Raw genomic sequence first — 16,948 nt, forward strand, 5'->3', positions numbered from 1 at the left:
GGTTGTGGATGTTGAAATCTTCCAACCTGTACGTCCACAGCCACATGAGATGTTGCGGATGGTGGGTTTTTCTGGAGGCCAGCATTCAGAAGTCAAAATTACCACTGATCATTACATTGATTTTTTTTAACTTCGAAGTATAACTTAACTTTTACACAGTTCCTTTGGTAGAAAAAAAAATCACCCTTTGCTTCCTTTCTGTGTGGGTGGATTGATTGACAATGTTCAAATTATCCTTAGCTTACCACATCATTACCTAACAACTTTAATGTCACGTATGTTGACTTAAAGATAGCCTCAAATAAGAAAACCAAATGAATGGCTGCCCTGTGTCACAATAGGAGACCTCCGTAAGAACCAGCCATGTCATAACTATTCTTCTTTTTGCAATTTACAATTGCTCACCTGCAGCAGAGTGGCAACAGAAAGAAAGCTGCCCCCTAATCCACTCTAATAGGATTGTGTGGGATTTCACCTTCCTCATTGCTCCTTCCATCTCTTAGAGCCTCGGGCCTGCTGGCAAGGGCTGATAAAAACACGCCTGCCTAACACCTAAGTGCAAGCTAATATTAGCATATATTTTGCACCGCAGTGTAGAAATACAATGCATACCCACGCATATTTTTTTTCTCTCTGTTTATATATTTATTTGTTGGTAGATACATGGCAATGGTGTGAGATAGAGGACAGCACAGCTCTCTTATGTAGGTGCTTCTACATTGGCTGTTGATAAGGGGGAGGCAGAGCTGTATGTACATCTCAAACACAGTATGCTGCACGACCAAACTCCCTCTCAGCCATCGACACATGCGTTGTTTATTTCTGGCGGTCTGTTTCTCCTGATCTTTTCCAGATTAATTTTATTGTGCGGCATCATTTCCATAAGATATGCATCTAATTAAATAATATTGCTCCACTTAGTGATCTTACTTACAAAGTTAGACTACTCAGTAACAGGAAAAGCAGATGTTTAATCCTGCAATTAAGGCCAAGGCGTGCTAGCTGTCTCATGGGTGCAGCTTACAAAAAGAGTAAACAGTAAAAAAAAAGCCGAAGCAGTGTCATGCAGGGACGTCATAAAAATCAGATACATTAACATCTGAAATAGGAATGATTTGTGGTACTATATAAAAATAAGCAGCGCTTTTTTACCCAAATATTTAACACTGCACTTTACTTCATTGGCAGATTTATGGATGCACGTTGTGCCTTGTTTGTACCAAATCAAACATGTTCAACAGTATCTGGTAGTGTTCGCGATCCACTTACAAAGTGTGAGATGTACTGCACATACACATCGCCCCAAGCTAAATCGTGCCTTGAAAAATAGTAAAGGCTTTGGAGAATGTTGATGTTTTATGTGCAGATGCAGAGATGTTTATTAAACATCTCTGCTGCATCTCTATAAAAACCCTATTGCGGCACGCTCATTTTGTAATTATGTAGGTTTACATTATTGCTATATCATTTGCATTCATGGAGCGGCGCTAAAGTTGGAATATGCTCAGTAGTGCATAGTAGCTCTGTCTGCTCTTAAAGCAATTTTCTTGTAAGAGAAGTATTTGTGCTGATGCAGTTTGGGCTGCATATGGTGATGGACCGCCAGAGTTGTCTCTAGTCTCAGATCAGAGCTTTGGCCCCGGACTCTGTTTTCTGCCTCACTTCCACTGTGTAATTATCCCCCACACTTGTCTTTTTCAGTAATTAGAACTGCAGTCATACTCCACATCTGCTGGCTCCCTAATAGAGAAGACAACAGCTTCTAGAGACCATTTGGAAGCTGTGATGTTTGGTACATGCTACCACACAGACACACTGAAACTAAATAATGCACTGATGTCTGATGGCACACAATCAGTCAAACAGGCTTTTAACCGGGAATGAAAAAGCTGAAAATCGACTGATGCTCGAGTTTCCTTAAGTCTGACTTTGATATGTCTGTTGGCTGGCGAACAAATTAAACACTGGATGCAGAAAAATCTAATCAACAAATTGCTGGCAATCAAAATGGCTGACCTGAACACAGAGAAAGGGAGCATTGTGTCTGAGGAACAAATGAGGCAAGTGATGATGAGAGAGTAAATTAGAAGCTGTCGATACTGTGAGACACTTCTATCAGAGCCAAGGCTGTTGGCGGGGGAGGCAGATATGCAGCTGGTCAGGGTAACAAAGGGCCCGTTTGGTGTATTGCTCCATTAAGACACTGGGTCTTGTCAGCTCTGCCTGGATGGGCCATTCTGCTCCACAAGGCAGGGGCTCATGTATCACTTAGGACTTAGGGGAAGTGAGGTTGGCAGAGGAGGGAAGCAGAAGGGTGTGAGTGACACTGGTCGACTGAGCATTCATGGCATAATGTTAGCAGCCCAAGGGGTAGAATTTTACCTCTACCCTGAATTGATGGTCCTCTGCCATGAAGAGCGAGGGCAGGTTTGTATGGCTACCCTAGGGCCCCGTCATGATGAGGTGAAGGCTTATCTCTTCAGAGCAATACGAAGATAAAATATGGTGAAGTGCTGCTATGGTAAGAAGGAAGGGAAAATTTCTTGTAGATTTCTAGAGTTTGTGTCAAGGTAGAAACAGTTTAGAGGTGTTGAAATGATGTCAGAATCGACATATGGCACACATGCCAAATGAGTTATTAGTCACTTACATTTTTTTTAAAGCGTTTTTAATTTTTCCCATGAAATTCCTCAATAGTTTGGCTTTGCTGTGGAAAATAGAAACTAATAACCTAATAATGATTGGTTTCAGTTACACTGTCATATCAAATTAATTTGATGACCCAAATTCTCTTCTAAATATTACCAGGTGTGGCGTTTGTAGACCAGTACCATATAGCTACCATATAGCTATAATTGGGTTCCATTATAGCTATAGGGTACCAAGTTTGGTTAGTGACTCTCTAGAAAAATGTGAACTCCTTCACTGGTTGACGAGTAGTTGCTTTGCGAAGTCGGTCACAGAGAGGATACTGCAACATGGCTATGATGATTAGCAGATTCACTATGAATCTGACCCTCTATGCTTCGTATGCATAGGGGGGCAGATTGCTGGGGTTTTCTCTGTTTTTAGGTCTCCTCCAAAACTCCTAAACACAAACTTAACAATGTGGTGTATGCTGTACAGTGCAGCGAGGAATGCCCAGACCTCTACATCGGAGAGACCAAACAGCCACTTCACAAGCGCATGGCACAACATAGAAGAGCCACCTCCACAGGACAAGACTCAGCAGTTCATCTGCATCTAAAGGACAAAGGTCACTCTTTCGAGGATGCAAACGTTCACATTTTGGACAGAGAGGACAGATGGTTTGAAAGAGGAGTGAAAGAAGCCATTTACATCCACTGTGAGCGACCATCTTTGAACAGAGGCGGTGGTTTACGACACCAACTGTCTGCCATCTATAATCCAGTTTTGAGATCCCTTCCCAGATGCCTTAACGCCCACTCACATCCTGGGCCATCTGACCTCAGTAAATCACATGATAGGGTGGGGCCAGGTTTCACAATGAGCTCACCCGAAACCCTGGCTGATTGGGACCCACACCCACTTTCACACCTTGGCTCATGTGATTAGGTAGAGGATCATCAGGGGGTCCTTTGTCCCTCTTTGGGGGGAAACTCCCACTGGGTTTAAATCTGGGACTCTCCACCATTGACCCTTAGAACTGAAGAAGCTTCTCGGATGAGAGGTGAAACGTTTTCAAGCAACTCAAAGAAGTCCCGACGCTTTTCTTTCCAAGCTCCTTAGATTACAATATATACTTCCATTGTGGTTTGTGTGCTTTTGCATTTTGCTATTATCATGTGTTCTCTTAAGTACGTTTGACCTCTCGGGCCACTGTACAACCCTGCTTTCAAATCGTTATTTTCATGAATCTCTCTCTGTTTCCCCTCCCTCTTTCCTCTTTGGTGTGGTCGCTTTGTACTGTACTCGCCTTGAGGTCTGGCTTAAGTGCTACTCAGTCCTCATGTTTATTAGGTTTTGTTGCCCCTATGATTTTGGAGCCTGCATCTCATAACCTCTAATAAGGCTGACCAATCATGGGGGCAAGCAGCAATGCCCCACTTTTAGTCTCCACTTAATTTAATTACATCAAATTAGCAAAGCAGAGAGGGGGTGGTGGTGGAGGGAGAGGCTTAATCCTTTGCAGCTTATGAAGGCAGGTTGGACACTTTCAGCTGTCCTATGTGGAATAGCTGCTTTGGGATTGTCTTCATTAGAGGAGCTTAAGGCTCATAGGTCACTGGATATTGTTAAAATAATACTGTCAAAATTGACTAATTAGAATATGTGCCTAGTCTAGTCTAAAGACTAAGGTGGCTGCGTACTTTCTTATGTATCCTGGTATTATATCTTTTTGTTTTTTGCCTTAGAGACACTTATAATTTGTCAAACAATTTTAAGTGTGAAAAATAAGTGCATTTATTATCATCAATAAAACATCAGAACATCAGATTTGCTGTTACTGCAGTACTCTAATGCCTGTAAGCAGTAAAGTATGCTGTATCAGCATAGGTCAATATTATATCTCAATCCCAAACAGTAGATATAAGTGAATCCACTATTGGCCAGTGGTGAAGATTAGTCTCTGGGCAATGAACTGTAAAAGTTTATATCGACCGTGCTGTATATATGCCAATGTGCCCAGACTTATTAAGCCAACACAAAATAAGCAGGCAGTCTGTACTCTGGGTTGATTTAGCACCTCTGTCCTCTCTACTTTCTGCTGACTGCAAAGAGAATAGCTTAGCTCCAGTCTTCTGATAAAGACTGAAGGAAGGATTTATTACTTAAAAAAGAAGACAAAAAAATGAGAATCGTTGAAAGAAGCAGAGCGGAGTGTGGCAGAGTGTGTAGTATGCAGTTTCCCTTTACAGGAGTGCGGCAGTTATAGCCTGGCAGATTGTTCAACAACCACTTCATGCAAACGCAATAAATGTTTTGGCTCTACACTAGCAAAACTGGAGTAAATTGATTAGGTGTCCTTGCTGTGCTATAATCCAGTGTTTTTTTATCTGGCTGAGCAAATCTTAGCTCATCATGTTAAAATTAGAAATGGTCGCATTGAAAGTTGGTTTTGCTGTTGTTTCAGTTGTGCCTTGTGCAGGATTGTGCCTGCTTCAGCCTATGATGAAATCTTTTCACATGCCTGCTGATTCTGTTCTAACTGTCTGTCCTATTATAAGGGAGGCAGTTGTTTGTGCTGAGAGAGGATTAAGACAAGTCAACAATCCATAGTCTTTTTAGTCTCCCAAAGGGCTGCTCACACACCAGTGAAGATAGAGAAAGGCTTTTTTCCAGGATCAAGGCTTGAGAGCGAGGTTTAAATTGTTGAAAGGACCTTGCTATTCCGCAATGGAACAATGAACAGATACTGAAATAGAGATAGGGGTTGCGGTTGGCCACAGGCATCTCGTTGCATCCAGTGTACCTCCTTTTCCAGTTCTCAGTGTCCATCTGAATTTCCTTCACTTCTCCCCGAAAGACAGACAACCCGAGGCTGTGCTGTAACTGCCCACTCCGAATAATTGGAAAAACAATTGCTCTCATCTTTTCAGACTTCCTTTTGTTCACTGCACTTGATTTTCGCCAACACAGAGAAGCTGCCAGTCAAAGGTGACAGGCAATTAATCAAGTTACATGCCAAAGTTACATCAAGCACAAAGATGATACATGACAGGAGGGTCTGTTTCCTGCTGGTGTCTTTTTTTTCCTTTCTTCTTTGAGTCCTTTTCATGCAATTTAAAAAATATTTTCTAACTAAAAGATTTTTCCTGTAATTACTGTGAATAGTTTTTGTAGTCTAAGAATATACTCTGACTAATTCAGCAAAGACAAAGCCCATACAATAAAAAATATATCAACTAACAACTACACTGTTAAATTAGTCTTTAACACCCAAAATCATCACCTAATCCATTATACCGCAATGACTACCTTCACACCATGAAATGCTTCTCTAAAATTAACACAAACCTTTTGTGTGAGGTAAAATTTTGGTATACTGGAAGTAGTAAAATTAGAAGAAAAAATTAGAAAATGTTTTTGTTTGCATTGCAGACATAGGTTAAGCAAAAGCTATCTTGCCTGTATCGCTTTACTATGAGGGAAATAAGCTTGACATGAGAAGACATCTGCCATTCTTGCCTTTGAGTAAAAATTCTTTGTTTTTTATGATATTTTCATTTCATTTGTGTGAAAAACCTATAGGAGATGAGAGGAAACTGACTTTTGTCTGTGCAAAACCTTCACAGTTCACATATGGCATTTGTGGATGTCGACAGGGAAAATACTACACTAGTGGTAGATGTGGTTTCGCCACTCATCAGAGCAGAGTGTGTTCTAACAAATCCGATGTACAGTACAAAAGGGATTCACGGAAAAAAAGCTCTCTCAAGAGAAAACTCATGTCCTTGTGCAAAAGGTCCAAAATTGCCCAAAGCAAATTTATGGCACTAAATTTAATTATCGTTGGAAGAGATAGTATTGGGGTATTGTGCTGTTCTGGTGCTAAAAGCTTCATTGCAGAATGAAAGAAATGGTTCAATGACATTAGGTGAAGAACCAATTGAACTAGCAGGGAGCTCCAGGGATGGTGTGGCTGGGAGAAACATGCATCCACCACTATGTTTCTTTTTTTTTTCACTGTACAGCTACACGTAGCTATGCCTGGAGTGGGGAAAAAAGCACATTTTTGCTGTCAGATTATCCTAAAAAATTACCTTACACACCTGTAGAAGGACTCGGTAAATGTATGAATAGGATCTCATCCATACATGCACTGTGCACATGACTTAATAAAGTAGAAATGTGACTGCAGTATCTCACACACCACTGTTGGTACAGACTCAGAAGGTGTGTAGGACAAGAAACCGCCATGGTTCCTCTCCTCTAGAGCAGTTAAGTTCACAGCGTGTCACCTGAACAGCAAACAGCCACAGACAAGAAAAACCTTGACAGAAATGCCACCTTGCCAACACAAAGGCCCACAATGCACCAGCAGGAGAACATAGTGCTTACATTATACGAGTACCCACAGAGACATCTTCTGGTATACATAAGCTAGGTTTTGCATTTACACCAGACGCAACAAATAATAAATAGTAGGAAGGAAATAGGTGCAAAAATATAGTGATAGTGGTGTAATAGGAACAGTCACTGCTGGAGCTCAACAGACAAAGAAAAGATCAATACAGTAATTTAAAATCGACAAAAGAATAACATAAAGCCTTTAAAGCGGTGTAACAAAGAGATTAAATAAATATGAAGCAATATTTTGGATTAAAATGTAACTGAAATATATAAAATCAAAGGTTTATTTATTCAAATAATACATGATTAAAGAAATTATGCTTGGTATAAACTCTGGTAAATTTCATTAAACCAGATTCCATTAAATTTAACATTTTGCTTTGTACTTATGTTACAAAATTACATGGAAAAATTTACATGTAATTAAATTAAAATGTCAGCAGGATATATTTTTTATATACATAAGAAAACACTGTTGTTGTCACCAAAATCAGACAAATAAAAAATGTTACAGATTACGAACAGTAATAATAAATAATATATATAAAAAATAAGTGTACAGCAACAGTTCCTTCAATAAATACACTTGTAACAGAATTTTGTTACTGTAAAACTTTCCAAATGAATGGTACTCTTCTTTCATTACACAAAAACTGATCCACATTCATTTAAATAACAGGAAGTGACTGTAGAAATGAAAAGATTGCCTTACACAACCTTCACAATAGCACCCACACAAAGCCAAAGAATAAATGTTAAAGGTCCTTAATACTAATGCTGTGACCAGTATATCTTTGTCCTGCTGAAGTAAACAAGTCGGGCAAATAGGGAAAAAAATATAATTGTAGTTCAGACACATAATCCGTTGACATTTAAATCACTTCTTCTGTTCACATCACACGAGCTCTGAATAATATTTGATACATTTTGTCTGCTGCTATAAATAAAATAATACCATGGATAAAATAAGAATCGATTGACTAATAGATACGAGGTATTGGCATCATTATTTTGGATCATGGAGTGTGATGTGCCATTTAATTATACACTGAGGCCGTGTGAATGGTGCCCCTACTCCACTGTCTTTGCAATTCGCAGCTTTGTAATTGCTGCCAAGTTAGAACATGCAGCTGAAAAGATATTTAATTAGCTATGCTTTTGAAAGGTTCTGTTCATAACCTCACAGTCTATTTACCACTTCATCTCCTCAACTACTAGACCATTTAATTGTCCTAAAAGGTAAAATAGAGTGAGAGAAAAGGAGATCAGAAGGGGGCTTGTTGTCTCACAGTTTTCCTGCACAGCACTAAATCTTCAGGCGCATTGATCAGAGATAGGGCCTTTACCAGATCCCGATAGTGTCGGATTGGCTAAAAGTGTCCTCATAAATCGTGGTAATGATTTCTGTGAAAACTGAAATGGTAAACCAATACACATCATTAAGCTTCTTTTAATAGTGCTCCTCCCAGGAGGGTGAGCACACCCAAAAAATAGATATCTATTTTTATAAATAAATGATGTAACAGATGTTAAACAAAAACAAAACAAAACAAAAAAAAAACTTTCTTCCTTTGGGATTCCATGCAAGGGATGCACAAAAAATGATCAAAAAATCCGAATTTCAAACAGCTACACTATATGCCAAATCTGAGGTAATCTATTTTTGCACGCCAGTGATTACGGGAATCCATCGCAGCAAACAGAGAGAAACGCTAGTGTTTGGTCCTGACAGAAAGCAGATCTATAATGTCATCTCTCCTTTTTCGTATTTCCATCACAACTATGTAATTATGATTGGATTCCTCCCTCGTTTCTCGGCAGAGGCGGTAATATGAGGCGCGTTGTGATGGCAGTGTTGGAGGTTAGAGGAAAGACAGTCTGCTGGCCTGACCTTAGCCTAACAGTGTAGTCAAACACACTGCCTGCTTTGCGTATCCACTCCTCCCACAGCTGCTACACTAAGGCACACAGCCAGGATGCTTTGGTTTGCTCACACCTGTCTCTTCTTATGACACTGCATCACTTTCTGAACATACAGAGCCTATAGGACAGTTTGCTATATGCTGCTACCTTATTACAGTGGAAATAGATGGAGACATTGCGAAGCCACAGCCAAGAGGGCCTTAACACACACACACACACACACACACACAGAGGCCATGTTTGCTATTCTACAGTCTACTATCCCACACACCTCTTAGGCCAAATGCAGGAGAACTCCTGGGATGGTGCTACATTTTTAATGAAAGCAGAGTGTTTGATCTGCCAATGTTTATCTTCTTTGATGTTAACTGACACAGTAGAGAGCAGCCAGCTCTCAATGTAGTCCAACACGAGGACAGATTAATTCATTATCCTTTAACGGTGGAACATTGCGGTTGAGGAGTTCATCCTGGAGGTCTGGTCGGGGATCCGTAGCAGCCTTGAATAAGACCTCCAGAAACACCGTCTCTGCGTTTCTGCAGCGTGACCCCTCTGGGGAAAGGACTACAAATGTCAGAGAAGCATGCATTAATGCTTCTGGGGATAGGTAAAACAAGAAAATCTTAATTAGATTCAGTTTCACAGATCTTGTATTGTGCATAGCTTCACCTCCGTTGCACCTGTACCTTGTACTTTCATTTTTTATTTATTTATTTTTTCGTTAAACAGTGGGTGAATAGGGAATAAACTGAAACTCTTGTCAAATTAAAAAGACAACAAACGGGAAGAATTTCCAGGACACCACTGTATCTAATGACTACAACAGATCCATATCAGCTCCGGTGTCCCAGGAGAGAACACAAATAACAAATATGGAGCCAGTGCATAATTACTCCCCAGCACTGGAGTTACACAGGCATGTGTCTGCTGATTTCATGCCATTGCACAACTGTGTAGGTGTGCATTAGCCATGTTTCTCCGTGTATCTTAATCCTCAACAGTCCCCCAAGGACTTTCCAGTAGTTTTACATGCTTGTAAGGATTTAACACCGCTTCACCACATATTGGCAACCTTATTATCTGCATGTTGCTTTCGGAACCACTCAGCTGTTAGTTTTGTCGACCTTTGGTACCATGATTTGAGTGTTTCTTAGCTTAAAAGCGTCACTTTTCCCCCCACTTTTTTTCTTCTTTTTTGTTCTTTTTTAACAGTAAATAAGCTCTTAGTGGGAGAAAGTGGGTGTCAGATCATATGAATAGACTGAGGGGGAATTAGATGCTTAAGGGCCCGATGAGTTCCAGCACTGACATGGTTTAAAAGCACTTAATTATAATAAGCTGGAACGTTCAGCGAGTGTTAGGTGGCTTGGGGGAAATGGAGACGGTGACAACAGTCCAGCGCGAGCTACACAGAATCGAAGATTGCTCTGTGTCTGGGCCAACATCAGATATGCATTAGTGAAACAAGAAGAGCTTTTTCAGTGGTAGCCGCCAGACTTCATGAAAAAGAAATGCAGCCCGCCTCGCAAATACATCACGCATAATGTCTTTCCCTTTGTAGAAGTCATCAAGCTTCATAACGCTTTTTCCATTAGGAGAACAAAAAATGCTTACAGTGTTATATCATTAAGTTTTACAAATGCGAGTTATGCTTTATGAAAACAATAAATCCCGCCATAGATCTCGATGTCCCAACCTCGTTGGTTAATCACATTATTGTTAATTAATGATGCAATTCTTTTTAGCTAATGGTTGACAGTGTGTATTGACTCAAACGAGGGGATGAAATTGGAAAACGGGACTTGAGAGCAGACTGATGCACTTTAATCGCTGCACTATGAAGCAGAGCTAGGAGAAAGTAAACAACAGGATCTATAAAGAAAATGCAAAATGTATCGATGGTTTTATAACCTCGTGAACTGGTTTACAAGAAAATATCGGAATTACAGTCAGAATGATTTATTATCTATTGTTCAGGCTAAGGCTGTTTAACTCCCTGCCCCTATGAATATTAACATACTCTGCCTCGCTCGCGCTCTCTCCCGGCTTCTCCTTCTCTTTCACACTTCCACATGTAAATGCTTCGCACACTAACAGAGCTCTTCGTCTAATTTTTCACTAAGATAGCTGTTTTTATGCTAATCTGACAGCTGCATTTATTTGCAGGCTTTCTCGCTGCCGTTGATTTCCCAATCACATGCCCTATTTGTTCACAGTTGTCCACACGTAACCAAGTTTGTTCACAACCTTACTGTGTTTGCGTCCTGGAAAGAAAGAAAAAAAACCCCCCATGGATTATAACACTGTCTTAATCTCAAAACATGAGGATGACAGTAAATGTGAACAGAATCCCACTTCCATCATTAGCTGAGAAGGACTCATTTCTAAGCATCAGTTTGACTAGGTCACCGGCTTAACGCTGCACAGCACTTTCTCACTGAATAGCTAAGTAATTAGAAGCGCTCTTCCATCTACTAGGTCATGTTTGAACCCTTTTATGCAGCCGCTAAAGACAACAAGGTAATGCAGCAAGACAGGAAATGGCTGGTTTGGAGGTCACAAGAAGGGCATAATTGGACCAGTCAGTCAATAATGCTGCGATCTCCATCTGCCTTTGAGGCTGCTAATGAAGCATGAGAGATGGGGAGGTGCCCATTTGGCATGCTGGCTACCTGTGAACCGGGGGACACGGCCGCACATTCTCTTGCATTCACTCGTATCTCTTCCCTCTAGAGGTGAAACGGGCAGTAGCGGTAAAACTGAGTGACTGTGCAGGATTGTGAGGAAATCGGAACCAGTACCTGCCTCCCTCGTTTTCGCTGAACATTCTCCTACTCATGAATTGACACGAGTGTACTTCAGATGTGGCTGAGAGCCGTTCAAGAGTGATATGTTGCTCATTGCTTTGCAGAATCATCGCTCTGCACAATAAAACACTCCAGACTGACGGTGCTCTGTACACACGGCATTGATGCCGGCTTTACTGTGTTAATAATGTTTGCGTGTTGACAGTCAGTGAGTCAGGCCTGATAGACGGATGAAAGAAGAAACACACTATTAACATCTTTAATTTTGGTCTTATCTCTTTCAGCGGGAACAACATACATATTTGGACGAGACGGTGGACTGATCACATACACGTGGCCACCAAATGACCGTCCTAGCACGAGGGCAGACCGACTAGCCATTGGCTTCAGCACACATCTGAAGGATGCTGTCCTGGTGAGGGTGGATAGCTCCTCTGGTCTTGGAGACTTCTTGAAGCTCCACATTGTAAGTCAACAATATGTTATTTCTATGTTTTCAGAATAAAAGTACTCATTTACAGCATTTTCACATTAATGATCACTACGACATCAATCCATCTATCGATCCATATGTTTTCTTCAGCTGAAGGTATCCCAGCTGTCACAGAGCGAAATCTAGCTTGCTAAAACCTACTTTTTTTTTAATTGGCTTCTTACTGCAGTGGGATCCTACATGAACATGATGAAGGGATTTTGACTGCAATCTTGTAACTGTTTCCCGGGGCCTAAATGGGGATTGGGGATTAATTGTGTTGAAGTTGAGAACCACTAAAGAAGTGTGTAGTTGTGTACAGCTAACAGTAGGTTAATGCGTGTGATAAAAAGGAGCCCACGCTTGCTCACCTCGCCTTGTCTAAGTGTGATGGCTGCAGAAACAGAGGCAAATTAAGGGTCAGTTCTATACAGTGCATAGCTGACCTGGACATAATTCTGCTGGCTAGCACATGACCTTCCTATCACAAGCACCCACTTACTGACAGTAATGCTGATGCTGGCCAGGAGCATACAGGAACATTGCTCACACGTACACACATGTGAAAGCTACACACCAACAACCCACAAAAAAAACATGAAATTGGTCTTGAAGTTTGTCTCAACCCCAGCTGCCCACACACTGAGATTCACACTTACAGTAAGCAAACTGTGACATAAGCAGGTCTATCCCGAGGACATAGAGAAGCAATGATGTTGTTTTTTTAGAGAGGCCCCCGTAGTTGCTGTGCTTGGAAGTGGGTTATTTTCTTTTTTGTCTGTTTTTTGTTTTGTTTGTTGTTACATTTTTCTCCTCAAGCTTTGGGGACAAATGGTTTTTAGCCCCTAGTCCAGAAGATGCTGTCCAGTTTAAAATGATGTAAGGTATTTAATACAGACCATTCATCACTAAATGCCATATAGGGACAGAAACAAGATGTTCAAAAGGACATATATTAAAATATGGTTAAGGCGTAGATGTGCTCACTTGGATGTGCGAATGCTCTCCCACAATCCTCACGTCTTCTGCTGCTTTCTCATGCAGCAGAAACATACTGTATCAGACTGGGTAAAACAGGAGAAATCTCCACTATAATTTAAATGATGAAAATATCTTTGGACCCCTAAGACATAGAAATCTACCCACTAACTTGCACATCATTTTTGCTAACTTATTTGTGGTATTTCTGTGTATAATGTTTCCCTGTAATAATCAATTTAAATACAATGAGTGGTACTGCTATTTAGTACGGTGGCCCTGAGAGAACAAATTCACTGCAACTTAAGAACAAAATGCCGCAAAAACATACAAAACACAACAGACTATGTGTAAACCACAAAGGAAGTGGGAAAAAAATAAATCTCACAAAACACAAAGGAAGTGGGAAAAAAACTAAATCTCACAAAACACAAGGAAAGTGTTTTTGGAGAGAAAATAATGTGAAGGAACAGCTGTGAAAGTGACAGAAACTAAAACATGTGAAGGATCGCGCTGAAAAACGAGCAAAAAGAAACGGAGGGTTCATCCATGTTGTGAGGGGAAAAAAGATGTGTGGTAGTGTGTGTTTTAATCATACGATCCATGTCTGTGAAGGTTCTCAGTCTTCCAGGTTATCGTAGTCTAAGGAGCTTGGAAAGAAAAGCATCTGGACTTCTTTAGGTTTCAAGAAGACTAGGGATGGGTATCGAAACCCGGTTCTTGTTGAGAACCGGTTCCCACTGTTTCAATTCTTTGGAATCGTTTGCCATTTTTGCAAACGATTCCCTTATCGATTCCAGTCGCCCCGAAAGACGTCACCACGTTGCGGAGCGTCATTTACCTGGCAGGGCGCCTAAGCGGCTCAAACGCTCAAAAGTTTGGTTATACTTTACGAGAACGGATGACAACAGGGCAACTTGCAATACTTGCAAAGTAGATATTTCATTTAAAGGAGGAAACACTACGAATATGCAAAAGCATTTGCTCACAAAACACGCGATAACCTTAAATGAATGTCGTGTTTTTAATTCCGCTCCGGACTCGTGAATCTCAACCCAGCAGCAGCGGTAACGTTTGCACGTCCTCTCCCGTTAATGCGGCAGGTAAATAATCAGCTAACAGTGCATATTATGTTAGCGCGATCTGCCTTATTACAAAACCTGCCATTACTGTGCATTTAGGTGACCATGATGAGAGAGAGTCTGGCTGGCAGTTTTCACTGCAGTCTACCGTTAGCGTCTCCTTTCAGGCCAGGATAGACGAATGTCACCGAGCAGTGACTAAGTTTGTGGTAAAAGGCTTGCACCCATTTGCCACAGCAGATGCCCCCGATTTTCGTTAAGTGAATGTGTTTAATTGTAGGCAGGGACATTACTGGATATTCTTGTGTAATTGCTACAGAATAATTTATGTTATACTTTGTTATTGCTACAGAAGAATATTTATTTTATTATTTTACATTTACAATTTTTTTTCCTGGGGACCCTGTGACACCCCATTGAAGAGCCGTAGGCTGTGGATCTCTTAAGATCTCACTGTTGGGTTCGTAAGGCCATGTTACTCCTAAATTTCTATCTTGTTCAAAGAGAAGACATAAAACAAAGTTCTAAGCTAATCGACCTTAGTGTTCTCCTTTTTAAAAAATAAGAATCGATAAGAGAATTGATAAAGAATTGAATCGTTAAACAGAATCGAAAATGGAATCGGAATCGTTAAAATCTTATCAATACCCATCCCTAAAGAAGACGTTCCACCTCTCATCCAAGAAGCTTCTTCAGTTCTTAGAGCAATTGGTGGAGAGTCCTAAAACGGAGTGAAATAAGCCATCTATATCCACTGTGAATGACCATCTTTGAACAGAGGGCGGGGCTTACGACACCAACCGCCTGCCATCTATAATCCATTTTTGAGATCCCTTCCCAGTCGCCTTAACGCCCACTCACATCCTGGGCCATTTGACCTCAGTAAATCACATGATAAGGTGGGGCTAGGCTTCACAATGGGCTCACCCGAAACCTTGGCTGATTGTGACCCACACCCATTTTCGCACCTTGGCTCGCGTGACTAGGTAGAGTATCAATAGGGGGTCCACGACCCTCTTGAGGACACTCCCACAGGGCTTAAAATCTGGGACTCTCCAACATTTTCTCTTAGAACTAAAGAAGCTTCTCGGATGTGAGGTGAAACATCTTCAAGAAACCTAAAGACGTCCAGATGCTTTTCTTTCCAAGCGCCTTAGACTACATATGATCATATATTACTGTATAATTCATACAAAGTGTATGTAGCTGTTAGCTTGTGACTTGTGACACGTTACTGTTTGACCTCTCAGGGCCACCGTAACTTGTGGCCTTTAGGCTACAGGTTAAAATAATAATTTGTTTGAAACACTTTGCACTTACTAGTAATCTCCAACATGTTATAAGCCCTTGAAACACATGTGCGCCAAGCTGTGCATTACAACATTCCTCTTCCTGGCACTGGAGGAAATGCACAAAGGTGCATTTTCTGCCGAAAGACAAAGGTCACATCTTGTAGAAACACAAGACGACAGCGTCAGCGTGTATGCCAGGTTTCAGATTCGCTGTGAACGAGTGATGAATGCTAGAGGTTATAGGCTTGAGCCTCACCGACAAGCGAGGTGACAGAGGGGAGTCTCACATTGTATAACAAGACAGGAAGATCATGCAGCTTACACAAAGATGCATGCACATCCTCCTCGTGGAAGAGTGTACCAATCCAATGACATTTTACAGGGAGAAATTGTTTATAACGCATGTTCATACAGCAGGGGCAGTGGCTTGTGAGAATCCCCTCTCCTCTCGCATCAGCAGTCACTCTGAAAGCTCATTCGTTTATTTCTGCACATTTCATTAGAAGATGAGCGTGAGAGAAGAATAGCTTTAAAGAGAGGAAGGAGGCATGAACAGGGTGACTTAAGACATGCTTTTGAGTTTTGTGACGAGACAAAAATAAAAGCAGTAAATAACTTGTAGCGTTTACAAGTTTTTATAATTTAAACTGCAACGTGACCATAGGGTTTTGTTAAATGTTAATTGCGAATAAAAAAAAACTACATGTTTTTAACACATCAGTTTAAACTTAAAATTAGCCATTAAATCTCTTTCTAAAAGACTTGCTGAATAAGATTGTTATAAAGGGCTATTTACTTCGTTCTGAAATGCAGCCAAATGAAAGAATAGCAGAAAATTAAATCACGACATATTAAAAAAAGATAGTTCTTATGAAACAAACCATCTAGACGCTTCTGTCATCTCCCTATTAATTACAGAGGAAAGGACGTGTTTTACAGTGCTCCATTAAACACAATGAACTGCGCAAAATTGCCACTTTGATGCTTTTCTTCTCAAGAATAGCAGCACTCAGCGTGTCACCTACAAAACCCTTAACTAGTTGAACTGCACCCTTAGTGGATCAGGCTGTAAAATGAAACAAAATTGCAATATATTGGCCATTCCAACAGTATCCCTCTCGCTCCTTTCAGTTACCTCAGCTCTGAGCAGAAATGTCTTCGGAGGAGTGTATCTTCAGCTGTATGAGATGGGATTAGACCAGATTTCAGTATTTACCCCCCTCCTGCTCCATCCTCTACATCCCCCACCCCTCCTAATCTCCTGCTCCCATTTCATGATGACAGGAAACCCAGCGGGGCTTGAAGGACGCCATCTCAGCTCACGCTCGCAAGAGGGAATTTTCTGAGTAAAATGTGGAG

At 40.9% G+C, this 16,948-nt stretch overlaps 1 protein-coding gene across 31 annotated transcripts in view; it reads left to right on the forward strand.

Moving 5' to 3' along the window:
- LOC100702788 (neurexin-1a) overlaps positions 1-16,948 on the forward strand; it is a 248,608-nt gene that overhangs the window by 151,767 nt on the left and 79,893 nt on the right. For all 31 annotated transcript variants that reach the window (XM_019366989.2, XM_019366978.2, XM_019366980.2 and 28 more), the window contains one exon: positions 12,050-12,231. In XM_019366989.2, coding sequence (XP_019222534.1) covers positions 12,050-12,231 — 182 coding nt within the window. The remainder of the gene's footprint in view (positions 1-12,049; positions 12,232-16,948) is intronic.

Source organism: Oreochromis niloticus, linkage group LG13 (assembly GCF_001858045.2).
Source record: "Oreochromis niloticus isolate F11D_XX linkage group LG13, O_niloticus_UMD_NMBU, whole genome shotgun sequence".
NCBI lineage: Eukaryota > Metazoa > Chordata > Actinopteri > Cichliformes > Cichlidae > Oreochromis > Oreochromis niloticus.